The sequence below is a fragment of the Harpia harpyja genome, chromosome 5 (genome assembly GCF_026419915.1).
Source record: "Harpia harpyja isolate bHarHar1 chromosome 5, bHarHar1 primary haplotype, whole genome shotgun sequence".
Lineage (NCBI taxonomy): Eukaryota > Metazoa > Chordata > Aves > Accipitriformes > Accipitridae > Harpia > Harpia harpyja.
In genome coordinates, this window is record NC_068944.1 from 9,458,884 (window position 1) to 9,483,129 (window position 24,246).

General features: G+C 40.1%; 1 protein-coding gene across 1 annotated transcript; it reads right to left on the minus strand.

Moving 5' to 3' along the window:
* Positions 1-175: 175 nt before the first annotated feature.
* SLC39A6 (solute carrier family 39 member 6) lies at positions 176-24,126 on the minus strand. Its single transcript, XM_052787701.1, has 10 exons — positions 24,057-24,126; positions 22,231-22,979; positions 20,775-20,955; positions 20,327-20,496; positions 18,816-19,028; positions 17,206-17,275; positions 15,501-15,878; positions 7,487-7,567; positions 5,282-5,472; positions 176-4,490 (listed from the first exon to the last, which is right to left on the minus strand). Exons 2-10 carry the CDS (start codon positions 22,948-22,950, stop codon positions 4,338-4,340), a joined length of 2,157 nt encoding a protein of 718 aa, XP_052643661.1. The 5' UTR covers positions 22,951-22,979; positions 24,057-24,126; the 3' UTR covers positions 176-4,337.
* Positions 24,127-24,246: the final 120 nt, after the last annotated feature.

Here is a 24,246-nt window from a genome sequence, read left to right on the forward strand (position 1 = left end):
CAACTGTGAGGAAACTGAATTTTACATATTTAATTTTTTTTTTCCTCCGAGAAGGGAAATCAAAGAGGTAACCGACCTGTATTGGGTCTGGCCACCCCTGTAACCCCACCCGCTACCAAAACCTTGCCACACAAAACCAATACACGACCCTAACCACATCACTCAAAAACCAGCGTTTGGTTCAGTGTTTTATTTTCTCTAGCACGCAGCAATACAGTAATAGCTACAGTGATCCTAGATGCACCAAAAAAGGTATTTTAAATAAAAGCACATTTTCATGAAAACATCTTTCTGCTTCTTGCTTGTGGCAAACAACGACCCAGTTCTTCTACAGAAATTTTAACTATGCTGGTCTCTCAGTTCAGGCAGCAGAAGAGCCACTCCGAAATCCATTTTAGCCTTGACTGCGTTTTATATAAATGCAATTGAGCTGCGTTCCTGCAACACACCTGGCATCGCTCTGAGTGCCCTGGCCACAAAGGAGCAGAGAAACTGTACTGGCACCTCAACCCACAGGCTGGGCAGATGAGAATTTCCACACCTTTTTTTGACTCTCGACTAGACACGACACCTTTTCTGTACAAATACAGGCCAAAAACATTAGAAGAACATGTCAAAAAAACAAACGAAACCCAAAACTTTTATTGCAGCACCATTTGCCTATTCTGTTTACCCGCATCTAGCACAGGCACTAAATAAGGCAGCTGTAACAGCATATGAAATTAAGGTCTGTACCATAATTAACACATAGACAGATACACAAAACAGAGACACTTCAGTTTATCAGCCGGAATAGCCAGGCGCGTTACAAACTGAGGCATAAAAATATACACATAAAAATAAAAGGCTGCTTAGAGGCTCTGCCCTATCGGTTTCCCAAACCGTGAGTATTTTCAGTGTGAGTACATTGCAACAGATGAAGATTCTACTTTATAAGGCTGACAAAGCAAAAAAACCCCACTTTTGTCATCTTGCTGGTACAAACCTACAGCAGACTTCAGTCTATAGTCAGTTACTAGTTTGGACAGCTGTCCATCATGGACATCTCTCCCTCAAAGATCAAAGAGCACTGAATGGGTGGGATATGCTTGTGTCTAGCTTATCGAACCATTTCTGCCCACATGCTCTAAAGGCAATTTATTTTTCATGTTGCTACATTAGCAATGTGTTTTGATATGCAGATATTTTAATGTCAGTCAATGACATTGGAAGCCAGCCAAGAACCCAGTGGAAACACTGACTGAAATGTGTAGGTTTATCTCCATCATTTAGACATTGATCTTAAAATCTCTTGGGCAACACTGGGCTACGTGCCTGCTTCCTACGTCATACCACGCACATGGACAAAAGAAGTCCAGCTGAACTAGCAGCTATTAAGGTTGTAGGCTAACAGAAACCACCAGTAAAAAATTCAAAGTGAACTGAGCTCACCCAAGTCTGAAATACCTCATGACCAAAGAGATGGAGCATGCCTGATTTCTGTAATGGCTGGGGGGGGGGGGGGTGCAGAAGGCTAAGGACTGACGGGCACACTGAATTTATGGTGGTAAACACAGTGCCCAAGCCCTACAAACCCCACTAGGATGCAGTGAGGTTGCACCTCGGACACTGCGTTTCAGCAGAACAGAGCTGTGATGAACGGTTTGGAGGGAAGGAGGGGAGAAATCTTACTGATTTTTTTGCCCAGGAACACATCTTGCTCATGAGGAGCAGTACAGGAGCACGAACTAAGGCACGTCAGCTCTGATGGTGATTATTATCATTACCCTAGCAAAGGCAAGACTCATTTAGACAGGTCAGGGTCCAGTCAGACCACTCCAAAGGGTGACACATTCACCTGCAATAGCGAGACATCAGGAAGAGACCTCCAGAGGAAAAGCAGCCACATTTTGAGAGATCTGGAATGCGGTGGGACTGCCAAGACAGGAGGTCAGTATAGGAAGATGCAGTAGTCAAGACATGAAAAATCCCTTTTTGACAGGTTTAGTGTGTGTACGTGTGTCAGCATCATGGTTGGCATGGTTGTTTTGAACTTACTTGTTTTCTAAAGAAAGCAGCGACATGCACATGCCAGAAATGAAACAGCTTTCAACGAGCCAAAGATTATGGTATTCAAGCACCCAAGGTAGCAAAGAAAGATGAAGATCAGCAGGTGGGTTTTAGGAAGAGTTTAGCTACAACAAAGTCAAGAAATGAACATAGCACAGGTAAGGGCAGAAGTATCATAAGAGTACAGACTAACTTCAATTTTTTCACTTTCTCTTCAGAGAGTTCAAATAAGCTAACAGTTTAAGAGTGTGGAAGTTACAGAAGCAATGGGTGGATCTACATCCATTTTTCATCACACTCAGAGATATTACTAATTCCAGCTTGGGAACACTAGAATATGACTGCTATAAGAAAAAGAGTAAAAAGAGCACAGGATGGGTGATTAAGGAGATGCTATAAAAACGTAGCAGATGGCTATCATACCATGGCACAACTCTTCTGTTCAGATGTGTGCTTCTAACAAAAGTCTAGAGGCTTAATCAAAATGCAACAGCATAGAATAAAAGGCACACAAAATATAAAGTGCTTGATGAAGGGAGGGAATGCACCTATATTTTGTCAGTGTTCCTGTTAGAGATGAAAGCCCAACACCAGAGTACCTTCCAGTGATGGAAACTTAAACTGGGGAGGAGGAAAATGAATGTTTCCAAAAGAAAAGTCCATTCTTCTCTCCAAACCACTGCTCACCAAGCAAAGAGATACAGAGGTTCATACACATGCAGATCTGGGGGAGCTGGTAAGACCCCACCACAGCTGAGTGCTCCCCTCGGGGCGCACTAGCAGAGCTGAAGGAAGTGTTCCTTTCTCTACCCCCTGACTTCAAAGGAGGCAAGGAACAGGATTTCATCACTGTGGGCAGAAGATTAAATCTCAATCTTGTTAACCTGCGGGAAGACTGACGGAAGAGGAGAAGCTAATATGCCACTAGCTGCAGAACCTTCTGTGATCCCCATTTCTTACCTAGTGGAAAAACCCCTCAAAACCTCTCAATTCATTCCAAGCATCTATTTCTGAGGTGATAAGAGTAGTTTTGGCTTTCATTGTATGAAAGACCACCAGGCTGTTTTAACCTGTCAGACATGGTAATATGAACATTTCCTCTTTGTTCAAGCTTCTTATTCAGCTGATGATTTAAAACAGTGGTAAAGCTGGATCAGAAATAAGTTCTAATTGTTCTGCTTCCGAGATTTTTAAAGCTAGCTAGTTAAGATAGCATAAATTCTGTTACTTATTCATTATATAAAAGTTGTCTAATGTTCACCTTCCCTGCAAATGCATAATTAATTTATTTTGCCATTGTCTTTTTCATCCTTCTCCTTCCTTCAGTTACTTCCAGGGTGGTTAAAATATTAAGACTGTAAGCTCAAACTACATACTTACATATACACTTATAATTATCCTTAACATGCTGTTTCCCTATATATGCTGTCAAAGAAATTTTGCTATTTTGGATTTCTCAGCTTTAGTTGTTGCAAAGAATAAAAGTCTTTTTGATGGAATTCACATGCATTAGAGCTAGAGCTATGCTTTTACAATCTAATAGCTGTACTTTGTTCCTGATTTGAGAAATCGGTGAAGCGCAACTCACATCAGAGGGGATGAAGCAAGTAAAACATTTGGTGCAAACATTTGAAATGGGATTTCACAAGAATTTGTTTGGAGTAGAAACCAACTGGGATAAGACACAAAGAATCCACAAGCTATTGAGAAAAGAACCACCGCAAAAAGGATGGAGTGGACTCATCTGCCACTCCGTGTAAACTAGGTGGATGCAGAAGAGATGAGTTTCTACCAATATAAACATATGCTACCCATTACACATCTTTTTCTTGTTTTACACTGCTCACTGTGCTTTGTATCCACTGATTTTGATTGTGCTAAAATAAAAACCACTGTCGTTTTATTTCTTTAAACCAACAAAACCATTGAAGTAAAAAAAAAAAGTTACATATAATTACATACAGTAAACAAATTTACTAAAAAAACCCAACCCTAACCGCCCCCCCCCTCCCCCCTCGACAATACTCCTTTAATAAATTTGGCACTTTCACCATGTTTTACTAAGTACAACTTTCCACAGTACCATACGCATGCTAAACCCTAAGTGAAAAAAAAACTTTACAGTGTTCACTTCTATCGGGGGAAAAGGGAGGGAGGGACACGGCCACAAAGCACACGAATAAAAATATCTAGTCTATATCAAACGTACCTCTCCATTAGGGGAATTTAATAGAAAAAAACCCTACCACTTATAATTTAACACCAAGCTCTCTTCCTGGCAACCAGGATTATAGGTTTATGCTGAATACAATCTTATGTTCAAAGACGGAGATAAGCAGCATTATCCCAAAACCCAACAGAATCCCAGCGTTCTGTAACAGGAAGTACCCCCAGCGGCTACATCCATGATCACTGGCATCATTGTGTAGCATTTCAGGCACCTAAACAAACAAGACAATGTTAAATGCCTTCAAAATAAACAGTTACTTCAAACGCAGTTCTTCAACCATGAGGCATGAGGTAGCAGAGCCTTACTCCTCTAGTCCTTCCTGTTGACTGCATTAATGCTACTCCTTGAATTAGATGTCACTCAACATGAACAACATTATCAGAGTCTACTTTCGTATTTAGAGACAATCTGCAGTGTTCCAATTTCTAATGTTTTCATGATAATTATGCTGATGTCTTAAGCCAGCCATTTACTCAAGATATGATTATTTACCAACTGATTTAATCAAGCCACACCAAGAATTATATCCTTAAGAAGACAGTTAAGCTTTCACGAACATCCACCAAATTCTTTATACTTCTGTACAAACATACTTCTGAGGTACAGTACAGATTTTAATACAATTCTGTCTTTGTCCCAAGAAGCAGTAATGATTTAATACAAAAGCTGAAGCTCATTTGGTGGCGCTGACAGAGTGCAACTTGCAGTCTTACTGGCTACCTGCTATACTAGCCACTGTCAGAAGCAAATTTTTTACTACTGCTAACTGCCTTTGTTTAACAACGACGGGAGAAACAATCTCCATTACTACAGTAATCTAAATAAAAGCAATCTTCCACCTGAACATTTAACTAAGCACTTGCACTGCGTACTCATCAGCGCCTTCAAGCGCAGAAAAAGGTGACGGAGAGAAAATGGAAGAATTTATTTTGAGATCAGAATATAATTAGCATTAATTCTTAAACTATGTTATATAAAATTCAAGTAGGTCTAGCCACTTACCATGTCCACAAGAGCCACATACATGAACAGGCCAGCAGTAAGTGCAAATATCCACATAGAAACGTTGTCTGCATAATGGCCGATAAGAATCCCAGTTGCCATTCCAAGATAGGCCAGCATAGCTGACAGAGCATTATAAAGCACAGCTTGCTTGACAGTCATACCAGCTTTTAGAAGTACAGCAAAATCTCCTACAACAGGGAAAAAACAAAACAAAGTTTTCATCCTCAGATAACTATTGCAGTATCCGTGAATTCTCCTCTTACTTACAAGATTACTAAGCTATTTTTATACTGTTGTCTGCCTTATTTTTTTTCCTTCATAACATCACAAATCACTGGGGGACAGAAAATTAAAAAGCGCACATGAAGAACAACACAGCAGCAAACATTGTAAGTTTATAACCTTAAAGTCTTATGGTTTTTGGAAGAAGCAGCTTTTAGTGTAGCTTGCATTTAAACCAATGCTGTAAAATCCTGCAGTACTTGATATGCATAAGCATTCCAAAGAAGTTTCTAAAATAAAATATTCCCACTTAATCGCAGAAAGCAATGGTGATGATTCCATTTATTATCTTGTAACTGCTCTTTGTACTTTAAGTCCAGCTGTTTCATAAATTTAGAAATAATTTCTTCATTAATTTCTGTAAATGATCCTTAAAGTCTTATTTTTACTTGAAGGAATGATAAGACTACCAGCCAGAAGCAGGTTTTCCATAATTCAGAATAGAATTTTTTTTGTTGTTTAGATAAATTAGATCTAAACCATAGTAAAATAATATAAGCGTATTATTTGGAAAGAAAATGGATTCTATATAAAAAAAAAATAAGTTATCTCCAGCTAAAGTAAACAAAAGCAATCTTCAAAGCTGAGTTGAGTAATTTGTTACAACAGCTTTTCCCACAAGATATTGCAATTAAGATGAACTGGTACGTTATAAACATTGGTTTGCATTAACAACAGAATTATCCAATTTTATCCCCAGCTAACTTCAGCTAGTCCCATTTGTTTCAGTATTCCTACACTACTTCACATCCTCTGTTAAAGAAGGTATTTCTATCAAGTTTTCTGTGCTGATTAAAGGAGCATGATTTAAACTTTTAAAGATTTTTCTTGCTTCCAAAACCAATAGAACATTTGAATCTAAAATTATCAGATTTGTAACATGAATGTATTTTGTATATTTGTACTAACAACATTTAGTACATGTAATTAATACAAGTTCCATGATTCCTGTGGAATTTATATTACGATGAACAAGACTCAATTCCTCCCATGTCATAAAACCAGCTGTGTTTTCTCCAGAGTAATGTATTTCTGTGTAAGGTTATTGTACAGACAGTCGAATGTATCAAACTGTTTAATAAATAGTTCGATGTATACACATACTGGTTTACAAGCTCCATTAAATGAAATTGAACATTCTACTCTCTAGGGAATTAAACCTTTAAAAAGTGCAAGCAAACTGCTCTTTCCTCATTCTATACACCAGGTATGACTGTGTCCATGACAGCTAAGAAAGAAATACCAGTTGCACATTCAAAATGATTCGACAATTGGAAAGATCAGCTTCGTTCCGAGTTAAACTAAACAGCTACATCCTATTCTCACATGCTGCCCCGCAAAAGGGCCAAATACTAAACTTACAATGTAAGACACATGTATTCCCATGAGAAATTATGGTCATGAATTTAAATCACTTGAGCTTGAAAGACAAACTATTTCCAGGAAGATTTCTAAGTAGTTCCAAGTTTAATTTAGAGCTACAGCAGTTCTTTGCAAGACTTAATGAAAAAGCAGCAAGTGTTATGCAGAAAGGAGTTCGACTAATTGTGACCTGCCTTTTAACAGCACAAACACAAGAATAAAATTAGAGATGTGAGAAAAGCAAATTCTGACATGTATTCTCCTGCAATTCACAGTTTATGTTGCTAAGGAGAATAAAAACTACAATTGAACTATACCAAACAAGTTCTAAGTAACTGCAAGAGACACTTGAGTTTTAAACAAAGCTGAAATATTTAGATTTTTAAAAAGGAAGATTAACTCAATTATGAAATAAACAGCCTTTAAAAGTATTCTTGGGTAGACAATCTGACACAGATGAAGTTTTTTACTGTGCCACAGAGTGAAATAACTCATAATTCTCCAAAGTGCACCTGTAAGTACTTTTACGTGCAGCATATGGAAATATTGGAGTCTTACCTAGCTCATGAGGTAATTCATGGCAAAATACAGCCACAGAAGTGCTTAAACCACTAGATAACCCTTCAGTAAAGGCTGCTCCTATGAAGAGACAGGAAAAAAAAAAACACAAAACCATTACTCCATATTCAGACATGACATGCAGAAGCATTGTTGCATATGCTTGTATCAGATTAGGACATTAGTTTCACTCAATTTTTTTCTTATGCTTGTGGAACCATTTAAACTTTAACTGAACAGTTGTTTATGATTCATAAGTTTCAAAATCAGAAGCAACATAGAATCCTCCAATTAGTCAAAACAAACCAAATTTCACTATCTTATTTCTGAACTAAGCCCAATACCTTTCAACAACACAACCCCCTCAAAAAAATGCAATAAATGGCAATACTGTCAGAAAAGACACTTTTTTTTAAAGATAAAAAGGGAATAAGGCAGCTCAACTGCCTCTGAGAGTGTCATGGTTTAACCCCAGCCAGCAACTAAGCACCATGCAGACACTCGCTCACTCCCCTCTCCCCACCCCCCCAGTGGGATGTGGAGGAGAATCGAAAGCAAGTAAAACTCATGGGTTGAGATAAGAACAGTTTAATAATTGAAATAAAAAGTAAAATATAATAATAAATAGTAACGAAAAGGAAGATAACAAAAAGAGAGTGAAATATAACCCAAGAAAGACAAGTGATACACAATGCAATTGCTCACCACCCGCTGACTGATGCTCAGCCAGTGCCCGAGCAGCAATCCGCCCCCCCGGCCAACTCCCCCCAGTTTATATACTGGGCATGACATCACATGTTATGGAATACCCCTTTGGCCACCTTGGGTCAGCTGTCCTTGCTATGTCCCCTCCCAACTTCTTGTGCCCCTCCAGCCTTCTTGCTGGCTGGGCATGAGAAGCTGAAAGATCCTTGATTTAGGCTAAACATTGCTTAGCAACAACTGAAAGCGTCAGTGTGTTATCAACATTCTTCTCATACTAAATCCAAACCACATTATACCAGCTAATAGGAAGCAAATTAACTCTATCCCAGCTGAAAACAGGGCAGAAGAGTCAGACTCTGGAAAAAGGGAAGCCAATTCAACAGTAAGAGAGGCTACATAGTCACATGAAATCAGCAGCAAAGGATTGTGAATTCTAGGCAGCTTGCACATAAGTGAACTATCATACTTTAAGTGGAGGAAAAAAAACACAAAAACACCTTGAACTAGTGCAACAGTCCTCATCCTTCTTGTTTTCTCCACTCCTTCTGTTGCTTGCTATTCTTTTTATTCGACAGCAGCTCAAGAGGAAGCAGCACACGGCAGGGCTGAAGAGGTGAACCGCAGCTCAGGCGCAGCACGGGAGGTCCCCGGCTGCTGGGGGAGTCTCCCTGAGAGGTGCAGCAGAACCATGTCCAGCTTCCTCTTCAGCTGCCACCAGGAGCGTGCCAGCAAACAAGATGCTGCCAAGAAGCAGTCAAAGAGGCATGAGGCCATGTCGCAGTAGTTGGCACGCAAGGGACCCAGGAGTACTCCTCACAGAGGAAGAGCTACAGTGGAGAAGAGACCACAGGAGACAATCCCCTCTCTCTGCTGGGATCGCCACCCCCAGTACTCCAGCAGCCTCTACCCAGATGTAGCTCCTGAGGGCGGACACTGCTATCCAGGTCTTCATCTGCAAGAAGTGTCTGATGCTCCTGCCTGCAGTGACAACAGCAGCAGCTTTACCTCTGGGATGGGTGCTGTGGCAGCCAGTGAAGGAGACGCAAGAAGTAGTGAGCAGGCATCTTTGGATGAGAGATAATGAACAGGGGATTGAGAAGGTCTTCAGAAGAGGTTCTACAGAGGCAAGAGCCCAATCCCCTTCAGACTAAAGAGGAAGGCAGGACCAAAGCAGCACTGGAATAGGAAACATGAACTCCCAAGATGGGTAAAATTTGAAAATGGCAAAGCCTGGCACCAGGAAAAACCCTCCTCCCCCACTTGCAGCTGCTAATCTGAAGAACATGGTCATGACCCTGGCAGCAGGGAGAGGATAAATGAGTTCTGCCTAGCCCAGAATATTTGTTCAGCACATCAGGTTAGGGCCAGCAATACAAAAAGAAAGGAAAGATTTTTAGTGATAGGAGATTCCCTCTCATGCAGGATAGAGGGCAGAGGCAGACCTGCCAACCAGAGCTACTGCCCAGGGAAGTCCTTTGCTTCCCTGGAGCCTGCCTTGATGATGCTGTGGAGATACCACCAAAGCTCGTTTGGCCTGTCACGGATAGATATTGACTGCCTGGAAAAGACAAACACAAGTCTTTTTTTTTTTTTTTTGCCTATCTATATAAAGGAGTTCCTTGACCACACAGAGCTCCAATATAAAACTATGTATGAATGCAGTTCCTTGTGTTTATTGAGTCTCTTGGTGAAGATCAGAGTAACACTAGGAATATGGTTACAAACCACCTAACCAAGAAAAGGTGGTGGATAAGGCTACCTATGAACAACCACATAAGACATCGCCATTCACATGAGAGTTTTCAGCTGTGAAGGTAATAGCACTGGGCACACAATCCAGGATGTTCCTTAATTTGGCAATGGTTTCCCAATACAAATGATAGAAGAGCCAGCCAGTATTAGAGTTCTACTTGACCCGCTGCTCACAAACAAGGAAGAACTGATGGCAAATATAGCAAAAAATGGCATCTTCAGCTCTAGTGAGCATGAGGTAACTGAGTTCAGGATACAGAAGGAGGCTGGGAAAGGAAGACACAAAGTTAGGACTCTAGATTTTAATGAAGCAGACTTTGACTTACTTAAGGAATTGCAGGTTAGAATACCCTGGGAATCGGAGGAAAAGTGCCCAGAAGAGGCAGCTGATTTGCAAAGTACGCTTAACAGAGTGCACAAATGAACTACCCTGACACACCCAGCTAAGCAGAGTGTGTCTTAATGAATTAAGACTCCAAAAGGAAGCACACAAGAAAAAGAAACAAAGATTGGCAACAAGGAAAGATAAAAGCAGTGGAACAAAAAGGAGGAAGACCAAAGCCCAGCTGGAGCTAAGACTAACAAGACACCAATGATAACAAGAAACAGTTCTACAGCAATGCTAGCTGAGAAACAAAGTTCAGGAGAAATTTGCATCTGCTGATGGATGGGGAAGGGAACCAAGCAGTAGACATAAAAAGAGGCTGAAGCACCAGGACTGCCTTCATCTCAGTCTTCAGAGACAAAGCCAGATCGCAGATCCCAGCACCATTCCAGAAAGAAAGGGACAGTGAACAGCAGAGAAGCAACAGTTTAGAGATACGTAGAAAAAAATGGAAATGCTCAGATGCATCCTGGGATGAGTCACCATCCCTGGAGGTATTCAAAAAGCTTGTAGACGGGATACTCCATAACATAGTTCAGTAACATGGTTTAGTGGGCATGGATGATGGTTGGACCCGATGATCTTGAAGGTCTTTTCCAACCTAAATGATTCTATGGGACTCACCAAAGGGTGCTGACAGAGTTGACCGATGGTAGACTGCAGCCTTGCAGTCACATCTATGGAAAACCATGGCTATAGAAGACCCCAGTGGAACTCTGGGAAAAGGACAACATTATTCCCATCTTTAAGAAAGGCAAAGAACAGGACTCAGGGAACAGTCAGCCTCTACTCATTTCCTGGAAAGATCATGTTGAATATCCTCTTCAAATCCCTCTCCAAATGCTTGACCCAGCTTGAGGAAATAACTGACTACAGAGATGGCAATAGCAGTGAATATAACAGAACTTGACCTTAGTAGGATTTCTGACACTGTCTCCTACACCAGTCTCATCTGGGAGCAGAGGAAGTACAGGCTTGACAGTTAGATGACTGCACATTGGCTGGACTGCTGGGCTAACAGGGCCTGATGGTTGACTAGTAACAAGTAGAGTTCACCAGGACAAATACTGCGACCAATTTTCTTCAGTATCCTCACTAATGATCTGGATGACATGAACTGCACCATCAGCAAATTTTCAGACGACACTAAACTGAGAGGCAGGGGGGAGAAAGTAAGGGCTGAGTTGACACATTAAGCACAAGAGCTTTAGACAAGACAGACTGTGGTAAACTGGAAGACTAGGCCAACAGAAATCTTATGAAGTTCAAAGAAGAAAAGTGAGAAGTTCTGCACGTGGGGCAGAACAACCTCAAGCATTAGGACAACGTAGGAACTGATTGGCTGAAATAGCAGCCTTCCCGAAAAGGACACGAGGATAATGATGGACAACAAGTTGAATATGAGCCAACAGTGTGCCCTCATTGCAAGCACAGTGAACCACAAACTACGTAGTCTTAGGAGAAGCAAGGCTAGCGGACTAAGTTCTTATTCCCCTCTGCTAAGCATTGGTGAGGCTGTTCCTGGGATTTTCTGTCTGCTTTGGGGTGCCCCGGTTCAAACTAGATATGAATACTGTCTAACAGGGGCTGACAAGATGATCAGAGGTCTACAGCATAAGGCCTAAAAGCTTGAGGAAGCTGGGTATATTTAACCTCCCTCTCCACCACACTAAGGGGTGGTCTAACAGCAGCTTGTAAGTACTTTTAGTGCAGTCACAAATATGAAGGAGCATAACTCTTCAAAGTAGTGACAGATGACACGGCAGGGGGAGATGCTGCAAATCACAATGTGGGAGCTTTGGGCTGGACCATAAATAAAACTTTCCTTATTAAGAAACAGTAGTGCAACACTAGAAAAGGTCAGCCACAGACATGGTGGAATCTCCCCATCTGTGGGGATTTTCAAGGCTTGGCTGTGCAAAGCCACGACTGACTCAATCTAGTGTTTCCAAGGGCCATTTCAGGCAGAGGGTTCAACTAGATGACCTGTAGAGGGCACCCGTTTCTATGACTCTATCTGTGAAGTCCAATGCAGACATGCACAGTGTGCAAGATGAAAGCGATTTTGACTTGAGCCTTCAGCAGGAGTGTTTTCCAATGCACTCTAAAACATTCAGTCATAGGAATCTACACAGTAATTAACAGGTAAGTGACAGGAGTTACTGCTACTTGACTAGCAAAAGTGATTATTAGTGAACACTACCAATCTTTTCTAGGTACCAGTCTGTTTCCCCCACCTCCAAATACTGCTTTATAGTTTTGGAATCAGATTTTGAGAGACAGACAGGATAGCTACAGTTATCTCCTACTAAGACAGGAGAATTCATCAGCATTCAATTTGGCTTCAGTTTCTGAGGAGGCTAGATAAGTAGAGGAAGACAGAAGGTAATTACGTTCTCCCATGCCTGCATCCTCAATAATCTACAAGTTCCTCTATGTTACTGTCTCTGTACAATGTTTTCCCAGTCTTATCACTTGTTAGAGGACAATAAAAATACAAGAATCCAGCTTAATCCCACATGGTAAATCTAATTTTGGGACCACAAAGGCAAGCCAGACAAAACCTAACTGCTTTGCAAAGTACCTAGGTGGCTGATATGGCCACATACTGTACGGGTACACAGCAGCCAAAGTACAAGCTTAAATAACAGGAATATCTATTTTTCACTGCTGAAAAAGTGTCTTGAAACATTAACAAATTGAAGACTACATTAATATATCTGGTATCATCCCCTCTAAAGAAGTTGATTTAATAGTGTCACAATATCTTAAAATATACTTTTAAGACATCACTTCTCTCAAAAAAGAGCTAAAGAAAAAAAATATATACGCAAGATTAGTATAAAAAGAGTGTTCTGCATTTTAGTTATTTAGTTGAAGCTACACAGAAAAGTTCAAATCACAGAAGATCATTCTGTACAAATTAGTCAGATGCAACTGTTCCATGATTTAATAGAAAAATAAGCACTTTTAAATCTTATTCCTACAGAATTAGGACAACAGATTTGAGGATTCTTTACAGAAGCATTCACATCTTTATTTAAATACAGGTAAGATACTATACAAGTAGTATCGGCATCCTCACAATATCATCAAATCGATGTTTTTCCATAATACTTTTGAGCACATCCAGAACTGAAGGAAACCCACATTTCCATTAGCCTGAACAAGCTACACAGCAGGACTTCTAAAAGCTATTGCTCTCACTTGTTCAATAAGCCTTTATTAACCTTCCTCACACTTTTCCCTTCATAACTATAAAGTCATAGCTCCTTCCCAAATCTGCCTAATGCTAAGAGGTAATTGATTCTGCATGTCATTTGTATGCAAATCCTCCTCCTTCTACCACATTTTCACTACTGATCTGCTTGGAAATTTACATTCCGTGCTTCAACTTTCATCAAAAATGAGATTAAATCAGAAGGTCTCTTCACATTATACTTTGAATTGACTGAATCTGAACAACTGCAAATACTGCTGTGCAAAAATAGTTATGATTGGGTTTTCTCCTCAAACAAGAATGAACTTGTTTCTACAATAAAATTTACAGAAAGACTGATACCACTGAACTGACCCCAGTATGCTATACGAGCTGGAAATTAATTCAATACCTGTAAAGATTAGTCTTAAATACTAAAGTCAAGATGACGGAAGACTAGCATAAGGACTGAAGATTACTGATTTTACTTCACTTTCTATGACTGACTTTAACCTTTTCAATTTAAAATACCTGTAGTCTAGCTCTCCTAGAAAAAAAACCCAAGGGAGTTCTCAAACCTGACCTCCCAGCCAGAAATCCAAACCATAATATTCAATCTGTTATTTTTATGATAAAAGAAATATTTTAACTGAAGCATTGTCAAAAAAGACTGAACACCTACAACATGTAAGGGAAAAACAGGGACATGAACAAAAAAAAGGAACAAAAAGATAAATGTTCTGTTTACATGTAAAATAACTTTATACCAGTTTAAATTTAAAAAAAAAAAACCCACAAAAAATGGACTATTACACTCAACTTTAAGAACAAGATTTTGAGCAGAGTAAGACTGGTGTTTAAGAAAATAGGGGGTTTTTTTAAATACTTTTCCAAGAAGAGAGACTGAGCCTGTTTTGAGCCTGAGTACAGCACACTGAGCATCTGAAAGAATCTATTTACGCTACACACCTTTAATTGATGTAGATACTCTTAATCCAAAAATCTGCATAAAGGCAACATATAGTGACTTTATTGGTATCTTCTCCATGAATCATATTTCTGACAGGTAATAGCTAACTAATGTCCTATTAATTAATGCTCTACTCACACATTCCTAGGATACAAAAAGCAGCACAGACCTTCTCTGGAAGGTTAGTACGAGCACTAGGAAGAACTGCAATGCTGCTCTTTAGTGGATGGTAACATCTGAGAATCTGGATGTGACAGGACTGCTATGCAAAAGTGTAAAAAGCACCTTAGGGAACACAATGCCTTGGACCAAATTCATTTTACAGTAAAAATGAATGCACGCCTACCTCCCACAGTGCAAAAATCACACACATGTATTGCCTGATTCATTTGGGTAATCTTCAGGCTAAAGCAGATTTAAACCAGGGTCCCATCTCCCTACTCACCAGTTGCTGGGGAAACTTACACATGATGTGTAACCAGGGCCTAGTTTAGGCAAAGCCAGATGTGCGAAGTACAGAACCTGACTGTGCTGCCTAACAAGAGAAGATGGAAGAGAAAAAGATACAAAGAAGCCTGACTGAAGTGGAAAAAACAGTTACTTATGTGACCAAAAAGACAAGCTTGTCTTAAAAAAAAAAAATTGCTGAGCGCTTGCAGGCATTGAAATACAAAGTCAGCTCTAAGTCCTAAATATTGTTTTATAAGCCTAGCTTTAGTTTTAAAAAATGTTAGCTTTAACTTTGCTAAAAGTAGGAAATCAAGCAAAGTTTATAGATTTCCTAAAGAAACATAGCTGTAAGCACACAATTTCTGTTTCATTGGTCACTGATCTGCAGGTTGTTAAACTGGAGATTTTTCTTATTCATTCAGAGCTGCTATCAGATAAAAGTTCAGGCTTCAAAGATCCACCAGTTATGTTCCTAATAAAGAGGTAAGTGACAGCAAGAAGACTTTATAGTCCTCACATACAACAAAGCTGCAGTGTCCAAGCTAACACTTACCGATTGCTAGGCCATCACTAAAATTGTGTAGTCCATCTCCCATAATCACCATCCATGCCAGAGTTGCTATCCCAGCATCCTTCAGTTCTTCACGCGAGTAGCGCTGACTGTGACTGTGGGGATGATGGTTCTGATGATGATGGTGATGCAGAATATGATGGTAGTCATGGTGATGATGACTAAGATGATCTGTCTGTCCTAGAGTATCATGTAAGTGAGAATGACATTTGTTTCTACAGCCCCTGGACACATATTCATTGTCAACCTCTTCTTGATGAGAATGAGCTATCATCACTTCTTCTTCTTCTTGTACCGTTGGCTGCTGAGAAATGAAGGGTGATGGATCTTGAGAGTCTGTCCCTAGATAGCCCTCAGGCCCTGTTACAAAAACCCAGAGTATAACGTTACATATTTTTAAAATCACCTAGGCAGCAAAGATACAATAAACAAGTTAAGTGATGCAGTAAAGAAAAAAACAGTAAGTCTAGAAGTTGGGAATGATGCCCCAGCTTCTTGGACCAGAAGTTTTTTTTTTCCAAGGGTTTCCACAACTTATTTTTCTTTAATCGGATTTCTGAGATAATTCCTGATAGATCAAAATAAGAAAAACTTTTAGTTTCTGTCCCCTACTACTGAAGCAGCCCCTACATTATGGCCACAAATGCCTCCGAAAAGGTAAAAAAGCTTTTACTCTAAGACCCAGTGCAATTTAAACAAAACAGCGTAAGGCTCTTATGTCCCAGTTCCACAGCATGAAGGCTGTTAGTTCAATTGCTTCAGAAAGACAAAGTGCCTGGAAAGCATATGCCATTTATTCGTCTTAGGACTGATGAATAAGAATGCAGAAAAGGATTATGTTATAGATAATTTTGGAAACTTGTGACTTATATAAATACCGGAACTTAAGTTTGAACACCTGAAAAATAAACACTCAAAAATAAAGTCATCAACACAGACCATGAAACATCCTCATATAAACATCAGTGGCACACTAAGGTTAGTTATTTTAACTAACTCCTAAAACTTGCTAAATTCTTCCCCTGCAATTAAATGAACAAATACACTTTTTTTTCCCCGCATTACCAACAACTCTTTCATTAATTATAAAATTATTCTAAAAAGCTGAATGCCTCTTTTAGCTACAAGAGCTAACAAGTATTTAGTGAGGTGTGTTTTGGCTTGCGGCATGATCCTGGGGACACATGACCATTTGCAGTCCAAATACTTCAAGTAGCCTCTAGGATTTTAGATTATCAACCTCATAAATAAATACATACTCAAAATAACAAAATCCAGACTCAAGATATACAGAAATCTAAATAATGGATCACGCATATAACATCTAACAGTCTAAAAAGAAGTGCAGAAGCAAGTAGGTACAGCTGTATTTGCAGCAGGCGTAGCCAGAATTGCTTCACAGAACGTCATCAACTTCTGCTGTTAAATCCAGAATTAAAAGGCTTAAGGTTTCAAAACTCTGAATTCGCTACTTCCAACGTATCGATACTTTTTAAAGGAAGGCAGCCAATACAGCTAGTCGTCTGCATATCAATGCACAGATGGGTTTTTTTGTGAAAAGAATTCAACTAGGTAGTGATCCAACCTACAGTAAGAAGCAGATCTATGAGCTGCCATCAGTCAGGTGTTTTTTTAAACAGTGCTGCCACAAAATAACAACAGCAAGTACAATATTACTGAGACTTACGATCATCTGTATCTAACTTTTCTTCGTTCGCTGAAAACTTCTTACTTTCTCCATCATCTTCATTTTTTTTCTTATTCCAAAAGAAAATACTGTAGTTATGAATATTTTACTTATTTTTCAGGATATACATGAGCAACATTATATTCACAACATTTATGCAGCCTGCACAGAAAGAGGACAACATGGAAGCCACATAAAGAGTGCAGAAGAGTAACATTAGAAATTCAGCTAAGTACAATAAGACGACAAAGGCTCCTCAGGCTCCATAGGAGAAAAACAAACGAAACCACATGCATAAATACCCTACATTTTTGCATGCGGAATAAGCAGAGGGGTTCATCTGAGAAGTTATTCCACTAATTCTTTTCCATTCTAATGCCAGCATAATGTTTTTTTCTAGTGTACTTAAGGAAAAACAAGTAAAATCTCTAATCATTGCTCACTAATGTATCACAATTCACGATCAGTGACTCAGTATCTAGAATGGTGTAACTAGTCTAATGGGAAATCTATTCCCAGTGGCTAAGAGAAGGACACAGAAAATACTTGCTTTGCTTAGAAATCTTCATGTCCTCTCTTGGCAAATAAATTTAACTAGAGAGAGGCAAAGTGATCCTGTAGCTCACAGTTAGTTTAGCTTCAGTATAAACCACACCAACACAACCTCCTGTGACCAAAGTCAAAGAGCTTACATGGCATCTGCTCTGAGACTGCTGCCTTAACGACCAATTTAACAATAAAACTAAACAGAGATTATCAGTCATTGTGGCATCCTAGAAATCAGCTATTTTTAAGCTAAGTAATTAGTAGTTTACTAGCTTTCTTCATGCAAAGCTTAAGATATCACCAGCTTTTACTGTATCTTTTTTACTGAGTCAACTTTTACACCATTTTTTATTCCTGGCTAGACTAGTCTTTAAAGAACTCAGTTACCAATAATTGGCGAGTTACCAACATTTATGACTGCTAAAATTCAGTTACGTATTGCTGCTCTTTTGGGGGAGAGAGAAAGGAAAGAAACGAGGGGCTTGGCAGACTGTTTCCAAATGGAACACTATCTAATGAAATCATTTTCTACAGTGCAGTTGGATGCTTATTTAGGTAAGCACTTACTGCCACCCTTACCCGTTTTGTGCAAGTGCCCTCCTCAACAGGAGTACAATAACTGTACAAGGCCATCTTACTTCATCCAGTTTGAGAATTAAAACAATAATAAAAACAGTTCAGATAGTCAGTTATATAATTGCCTTGAGATGTCAGAAGGAAGTCAATAATGAACAGTAACTTCTTAAATCACTCTGTTAAAACAAAGGGTGCAATTGGATGTTTGCTTATTAAACAGTTCACTGTGGTGTCAAGCCTGTACTATATATATATATACATGTCTGGTTACGAAATAGCTCAGAGCTCTTCTGTAACAGGACCACACAAAAAAGTTACTGTGTAGTTTAAAAGTATACGTGTCACTAATATAAATGAAATTATAACACTAATCAAGTCTGCAATCACTATTAAATTCAGACAGATATATGATACCCCATATTTTTTTATAAGTGTATTCAGAAATGATCATGCAATACAATATAGCTTCAAAATAATAGTTTTTCTACCTTTTTCTTCTTGTCTTTAAACTGCTTTATTAAAGTGATCAAATGCTCCACTAGAAACATGAAATACAATCCTCCAAGGGCTGTAAGTCCCTTCCATGTAGAATCCAGGTAAGCATTCTCCTCTGTACTTTGAAAAACAAGATGTTTGAACATAGAGCCTTTGTTTTGTTCAAGCAGAGGTTTTTCATGGTGATGGTGATGGTTTCCATGAGACTAAGGGGAGAACCAAACGTGGAGAGTCATTATATTCAAAAGAACTGGTAACATAAGAAACATAGAAAGTATTCTTCATGCTCTTTTCGTCAAGTCTGGAGTTGAGACTTGACAATTTTCATGGGGTAAATGCTCTGGTATACAAACCAAAAAAATAATGAAGAAATCTGGTCACAGGAAAAAACATTGCAAGGACTGAGAGTAGGCCTGGTATTCACCCTCTTGCTGAAGCTACATTCATACTGCTCAATACAAGATGTACAACTGTCCCCACAAAAACCCCTGACACCGTCAAGGAAACTGCGTTTTAAGTAGTAGCCACAGCCAGCACACCAATTACTTTCCCATCTAAGACAGCTCATAGATGTCAAACACCTTTTTCTACAAGGAACTTGGCAGTAATTTCCTTCTTTAAAGGAAGTCTGACATTCTTCCCCTTCTCAATAGCTATTGGTATGTTCAGAATCAAAAAACTTCTAGGACACCTCATTCACACACTTAGATTTACACAACCTCACACAGCAAATGCAAAGTTAACTGAAAGGAAAAAGAAGAACCCAATGAATTACAGGCAGGGCTCAGAAACCACCACAGGACCCGCAGTCCTTTTTATCCATCTCATCTGAAAGCTGGAACAAGTTACCTTTGCGGGGCAGGGGTGGGGGAGCAGGGCGGGGGGGGGGGGAAATGTCTGTTTAAGATCTTCAAGAAAGGTCGAAATTTAGCAATCATATTCCCATTTTACTGTCCATATTACATAACAGCAATATGTAACTCCAAAGTCTATCAAGTAACGTTTTCCCAGGACTTCAGAAACGCTTGATTCTGATCAAAAAATTACAATGGATAAGCAACCAACACAAGTGGCTGTTAACAGAAAATAGTGGATTATCTATCCCACATTTAAAGTGTACAGTGAGAGATTTCCGCTATCTATAAAGTTCATTAAACTGGAAAAAGAAAATAAAGAGGCAGCATTGCAATAAGTGACTAAAAACATTTATGCAAATTCTTGCATGCAAGGAACAATGAGTGATTTGGCAGCATATATGACTAAGAACAGGAAACAGATTGAGAGATAACGGTGTGAAGTTCTTACACTGCAAGGACTGTGAAATGAATAATACAAACAGTTCCAAATGGAAAACCTTTCCATCAAATAATCTACCTTACAAGGTTGAGAAATGACTCATCAAATAGGTATTAATTAATAGGGATTAAAATTATCACTAAGAAGTACAGACAGGTGTCAAATTCTCTGCTTTGAAATAATGAATGAAACAGTAATTAATACTTACATGTGGAAGGAGATGTAAGAACGCATCTCCACTCAAAGTCCCCACAGCCAATGCCACAAGAAAACTTAGAAGAAATTTGAAAAATACGCGATTCATCAGTGGTACCAATATAACACCCAGTAAGGAGAGAAAACTGATGACGGAGATGGATATAAAGCCACCAATCCAAGCTGGTAAAAAAAAAAGAAAAAAAAGAAAAAAGTAACAAGAGCAAATAACAGCTTTATGAGCTTTTGTTTGCTTAACATTCCTGTTATCAAACACTCCTGATCATTTGATTAATTGGATGTTAACAAATGGTACGCCACAAAGATTTCTCTCTAGACATGGTCAAGTGCCAAAAGAAAATTACAAATTTCTTTCAACTTTGCAATAAGTTTCTCAAATTTATAACCAACATAAATGGGTTTCCAGTAAGCTTTTATTCCATGTTAAAAAAACAACCTACCTATTTGCAGAGAGTAACTTTTTGGAGCAGTTTCAGCTTTTTCACTAGTTGCATGGACTATGCAGTATTTGCCATCGATCTGATTAATAAGAGCTGGACAGAGGTAACTAAATTCTGTAGCAGTCAACAATACTTGAGTGCCTATTCCATGGGACTGCATCAGTTTTGAGGCACTGGAGCACTGTAGAAAGACAGATGCGTTAAAGGCTAACCAGAACCAAAATACCATGATATATCTCAGGACGACTGCACATCCTATTTTAATTGAAATGCAGTGGCACCACATGAAAACAGCTATATCAACAATAATTAAGAACTGTACCTCCACACCCCCCTTCTGGCCCAGAAAGCTAGTTTGGGACTCCTGGTAAGATGACACCTAATTATCACTCATTCTCAGCACAAGGGGTCAGATGCTTTGCTGTGCAAATAGAAAAAGCCTAACACTTTTCACTCAGTTTGAGAGGCCACACAAGGAAGTAGTAGCAAGGTTAAACGCCATTTTATAGAAGTGATTACTATGGAAAGTCTTGTACAGAACGTGTTCTGCATATGCTTCCTCCAGTAGAGAGTTCCCCACCATACGATGTATGGTCTCGCTGGGTTTAATTAACAGTAATACTTCTGCTTCGACTATGCAGAACACAGTAACAACTTGTGAATTCAGCACCTACAATCACACGCTACACAACACCCACTCTGAATTACCTGGCATGGCTGCATACGTTAAGAACCCAGAGAGACACTTGCTTTTTAAAGCCTTTAATGGAGAAGGATCTGATTGTGTAAGAAAACTGACTACAACAGAATTTTAGACTTTATCAGCACTAATTTTTACTATTTTAAAGTAACAGATAACATTTTGCAGCAATCTTTTTTACAGTTGGTCTCTACATACAACCTTGAAGAAGATGGGGAGGGAGGGGGTTGAAGGAGGAAGGTGCCAGTTACTTCCCTGCAGTTCTACACTATCTGCTATAGGATTATCTAACACTTGTGAGGCAGCTTTGATAAGAATGACAGTATTTTAACTAGATTTTTTTACTTTCACCACATTATTAGGAAAACAAGACAGATTCTGGCTTTAAAGCAGAACAGCAAGTTTTAGATTTGCAGTGTTTTTCATTTTTAGTAATGTTTAAAAATAATATATAAATAATAAATACATAAACCCAAGTGTATGTTTATACTTAACATAAGTACATGTATCTCTTTAGGAAAAACTAGAAAATTAAAAATAACTAGATTGCATATGTATTTTCCTCTGAGCTTGTGAACATAACATAAAATTCCTTCAAAACGTTGTTTCAAGTAGAGTCGTTTGTGTGTGTTTTGCTATGAGTACCGTTCCACCGCAAAGCTTGTACCCAGTTAAACGATAAACACCTGACAGATAAGCCATAACAACATTCCAGGCGGATCTGGATTCCCAAGAATACAGCAGAATCAATCTCACCTCTTGGGTATTTTGGTTTTTCAGTTTAGAATACAGGTAACTTCCTCTTTCTGATTCCTTCAGAGAAGTATGAGATTCATTTGCTTTGCTGTTAGCAAGCCAGGTTGCATTGCTGCCCACTGTGACATTAACAGCTTTAGAGCTGGTCAGACCTAAACGAGCAACCAGCTTGACTTCTCCAGGTTGCCCATGCTGTAGTTCAGAGTGGCCACCTGTGGGAGCAGCGATGATAGATGCTGTTATTTCATTAACGGTGTTCTTGCTGCGTACAAAGTTCTGCCGATGTTCTATATTCTCTACTTTATGAGGTTCCTTTGAGTGACTGTTCCTGTGGTCTTTGTTAGCATCGGATTCATGGTTTGGACAAACAGTCTTCTCGGAGTTTTTACTCAATGAAACATGATTATGATGAAGGTGATGATTGTGGTCATGATCATGGTCTATTTTAATCCTTTTCATTTTATCTATACCTATGTTCTGGAGCAGTTTTCTAAACCCATCAATCGACAGAGAGTTGTTTTCTCCGTAACGATTAAAGAGTTCTTGAAGGTGAAACTTCTGTATTAGTCCTGCCAAGTCAATATTAACGCCAGCCGCCTTTTCTGGAAAAGTTCTCTCCGATGTATGCACAACAGTAGCTGTCTCCACTCCATGATGATAACTTTCACACAGCAGTAGGGAAAATGATACAAGGAAAGTGACCGATACTGTACTCGCCATTGCAGTTTCTTTTTAGCAGTGAAAAATGTCTAGAAAAAGAAGAAAATGTTAACAGTTAGCACAAAACTGATCACATCTTTCTCTGTAATAGATGTTCATAATCTGCTTAAACAAAAGAAGCCCACAACAAACCCAGCTCAAAGTATCAATGCAGTTAGAGAAGAGCCGTTTAAGTTTCTTACACATTCACCGTTTTTCCCAGATGCGTGGCCTCAGGCAAGAGGAGATGAAGCTGCATACCACAGTGAGGTCACTGGCCGTGAACACCCCCCAGGTGTAAGCTTACCTTTGTTTAGCTTGGCCTGAGTCAGTTTTCTAACCCAAGCTAAACAATGAGAGCATCCTCAAGGGTGCACCAACTGAGTTCTAGGTTAGGCTTTTCCTGTGCTTAAAAGAAGCCTTATAATTTCACTCTTAGCGAGGAATAAGTAGTATAAATTGTACGTTCCTGCTTAAAAATCAAAATTCCCAGCCTTCCATCACTGGATTTCCCAGAGCTCTTGGCAAGGCAGCAGGGTGAGTTTTCAAGCACTCCACGGGAAATGTTTTTTATGCCGCCACGTTCTATCTGCGTTTTCACACCGCGATGGTACAGCTCCTTTCAGGAGGCGGGCAGACCGCTGCCGCGGACCAGATGCCGGCAAGTGCGAACGTTAGTGCGGTTTTATTCCATAAATACTCTGGCAAGGCTACGAATTAACGGATAGTCAGGCTGCGCGCCGGACTACGTCAGAAGGCTGCCTCGGCCATTTTTTTGGGAGGCGCAGAGACCCCCAGAGCTTTCAATCAGACTATAATCGTCCTTAAAAACCCAGCACCACCGCCGGGAGCCGGGGCAGCGCCGGTGCTCACGGTCCCCGTTGCAGATGGTACCGGCGGGAGGCGGTGTCCCCGCAGACCCAAGCTCCCTCACAGCTCCGGGGCTGCGGCCCGGCCCGGCCCGGCCCGCGGCCTCCGCCCAGCACAGGGCGGGAGGGGCGGCCCCCGCCGGCTTGCCGGCCCGTCTGGGAACGCTGCCTCCGGCTGCCAGCACGCCTATCGCCGCGGAAGAAGGAGAAGGAAGAGAAGGAGGAAGAGGAAGAGAAGGAGGAAGAGAAGGAGGTTACCTCGCCCGCCGCCGCCGCCGCCGGACCCTTCCCCACACGCGCGCGCCAGCCGCTCCCCGCCCCCTTCCTTTCCTCTTCCGGGTACGGCGGCGGTCACGCGCCTCTCCGGCGGCCAACGGGGGAGCGGGGGGGGGGGGGAGGGGCGGCGGAGCGCGTGGCGGCGGCGCGCGGGCGGCTTCGAGGCTGGCGC

What these genes read in the sequence shown, in the direction of transcription:
- SLC39A6 (XM_052787701.1), bottom strand. Translation starts at nt 22,950, where the DNA reads ATGGCGAGTACAGTATCGGTCACTTTCCTTGTATCATTTTCCCTACTG. An exon ending in AAGTTACTCTCTGCAAATAG is followed by an intron (nt 20,497 to 20,774) that starts GTAGGTTGTTTT and finishes TTTTTTTACCAG; the next exon opens with CTTGGATTGGTGGCTTTATA. An exon ending in TTAAAGACAAGAAGAAAAAG is followed by an intron (nt 17,276 to 18,815) that starts GTAGAAAAACTA and finishes TTTTGGAATAAG; the next exon opens with AAAAAAAATGAAGATGATGG.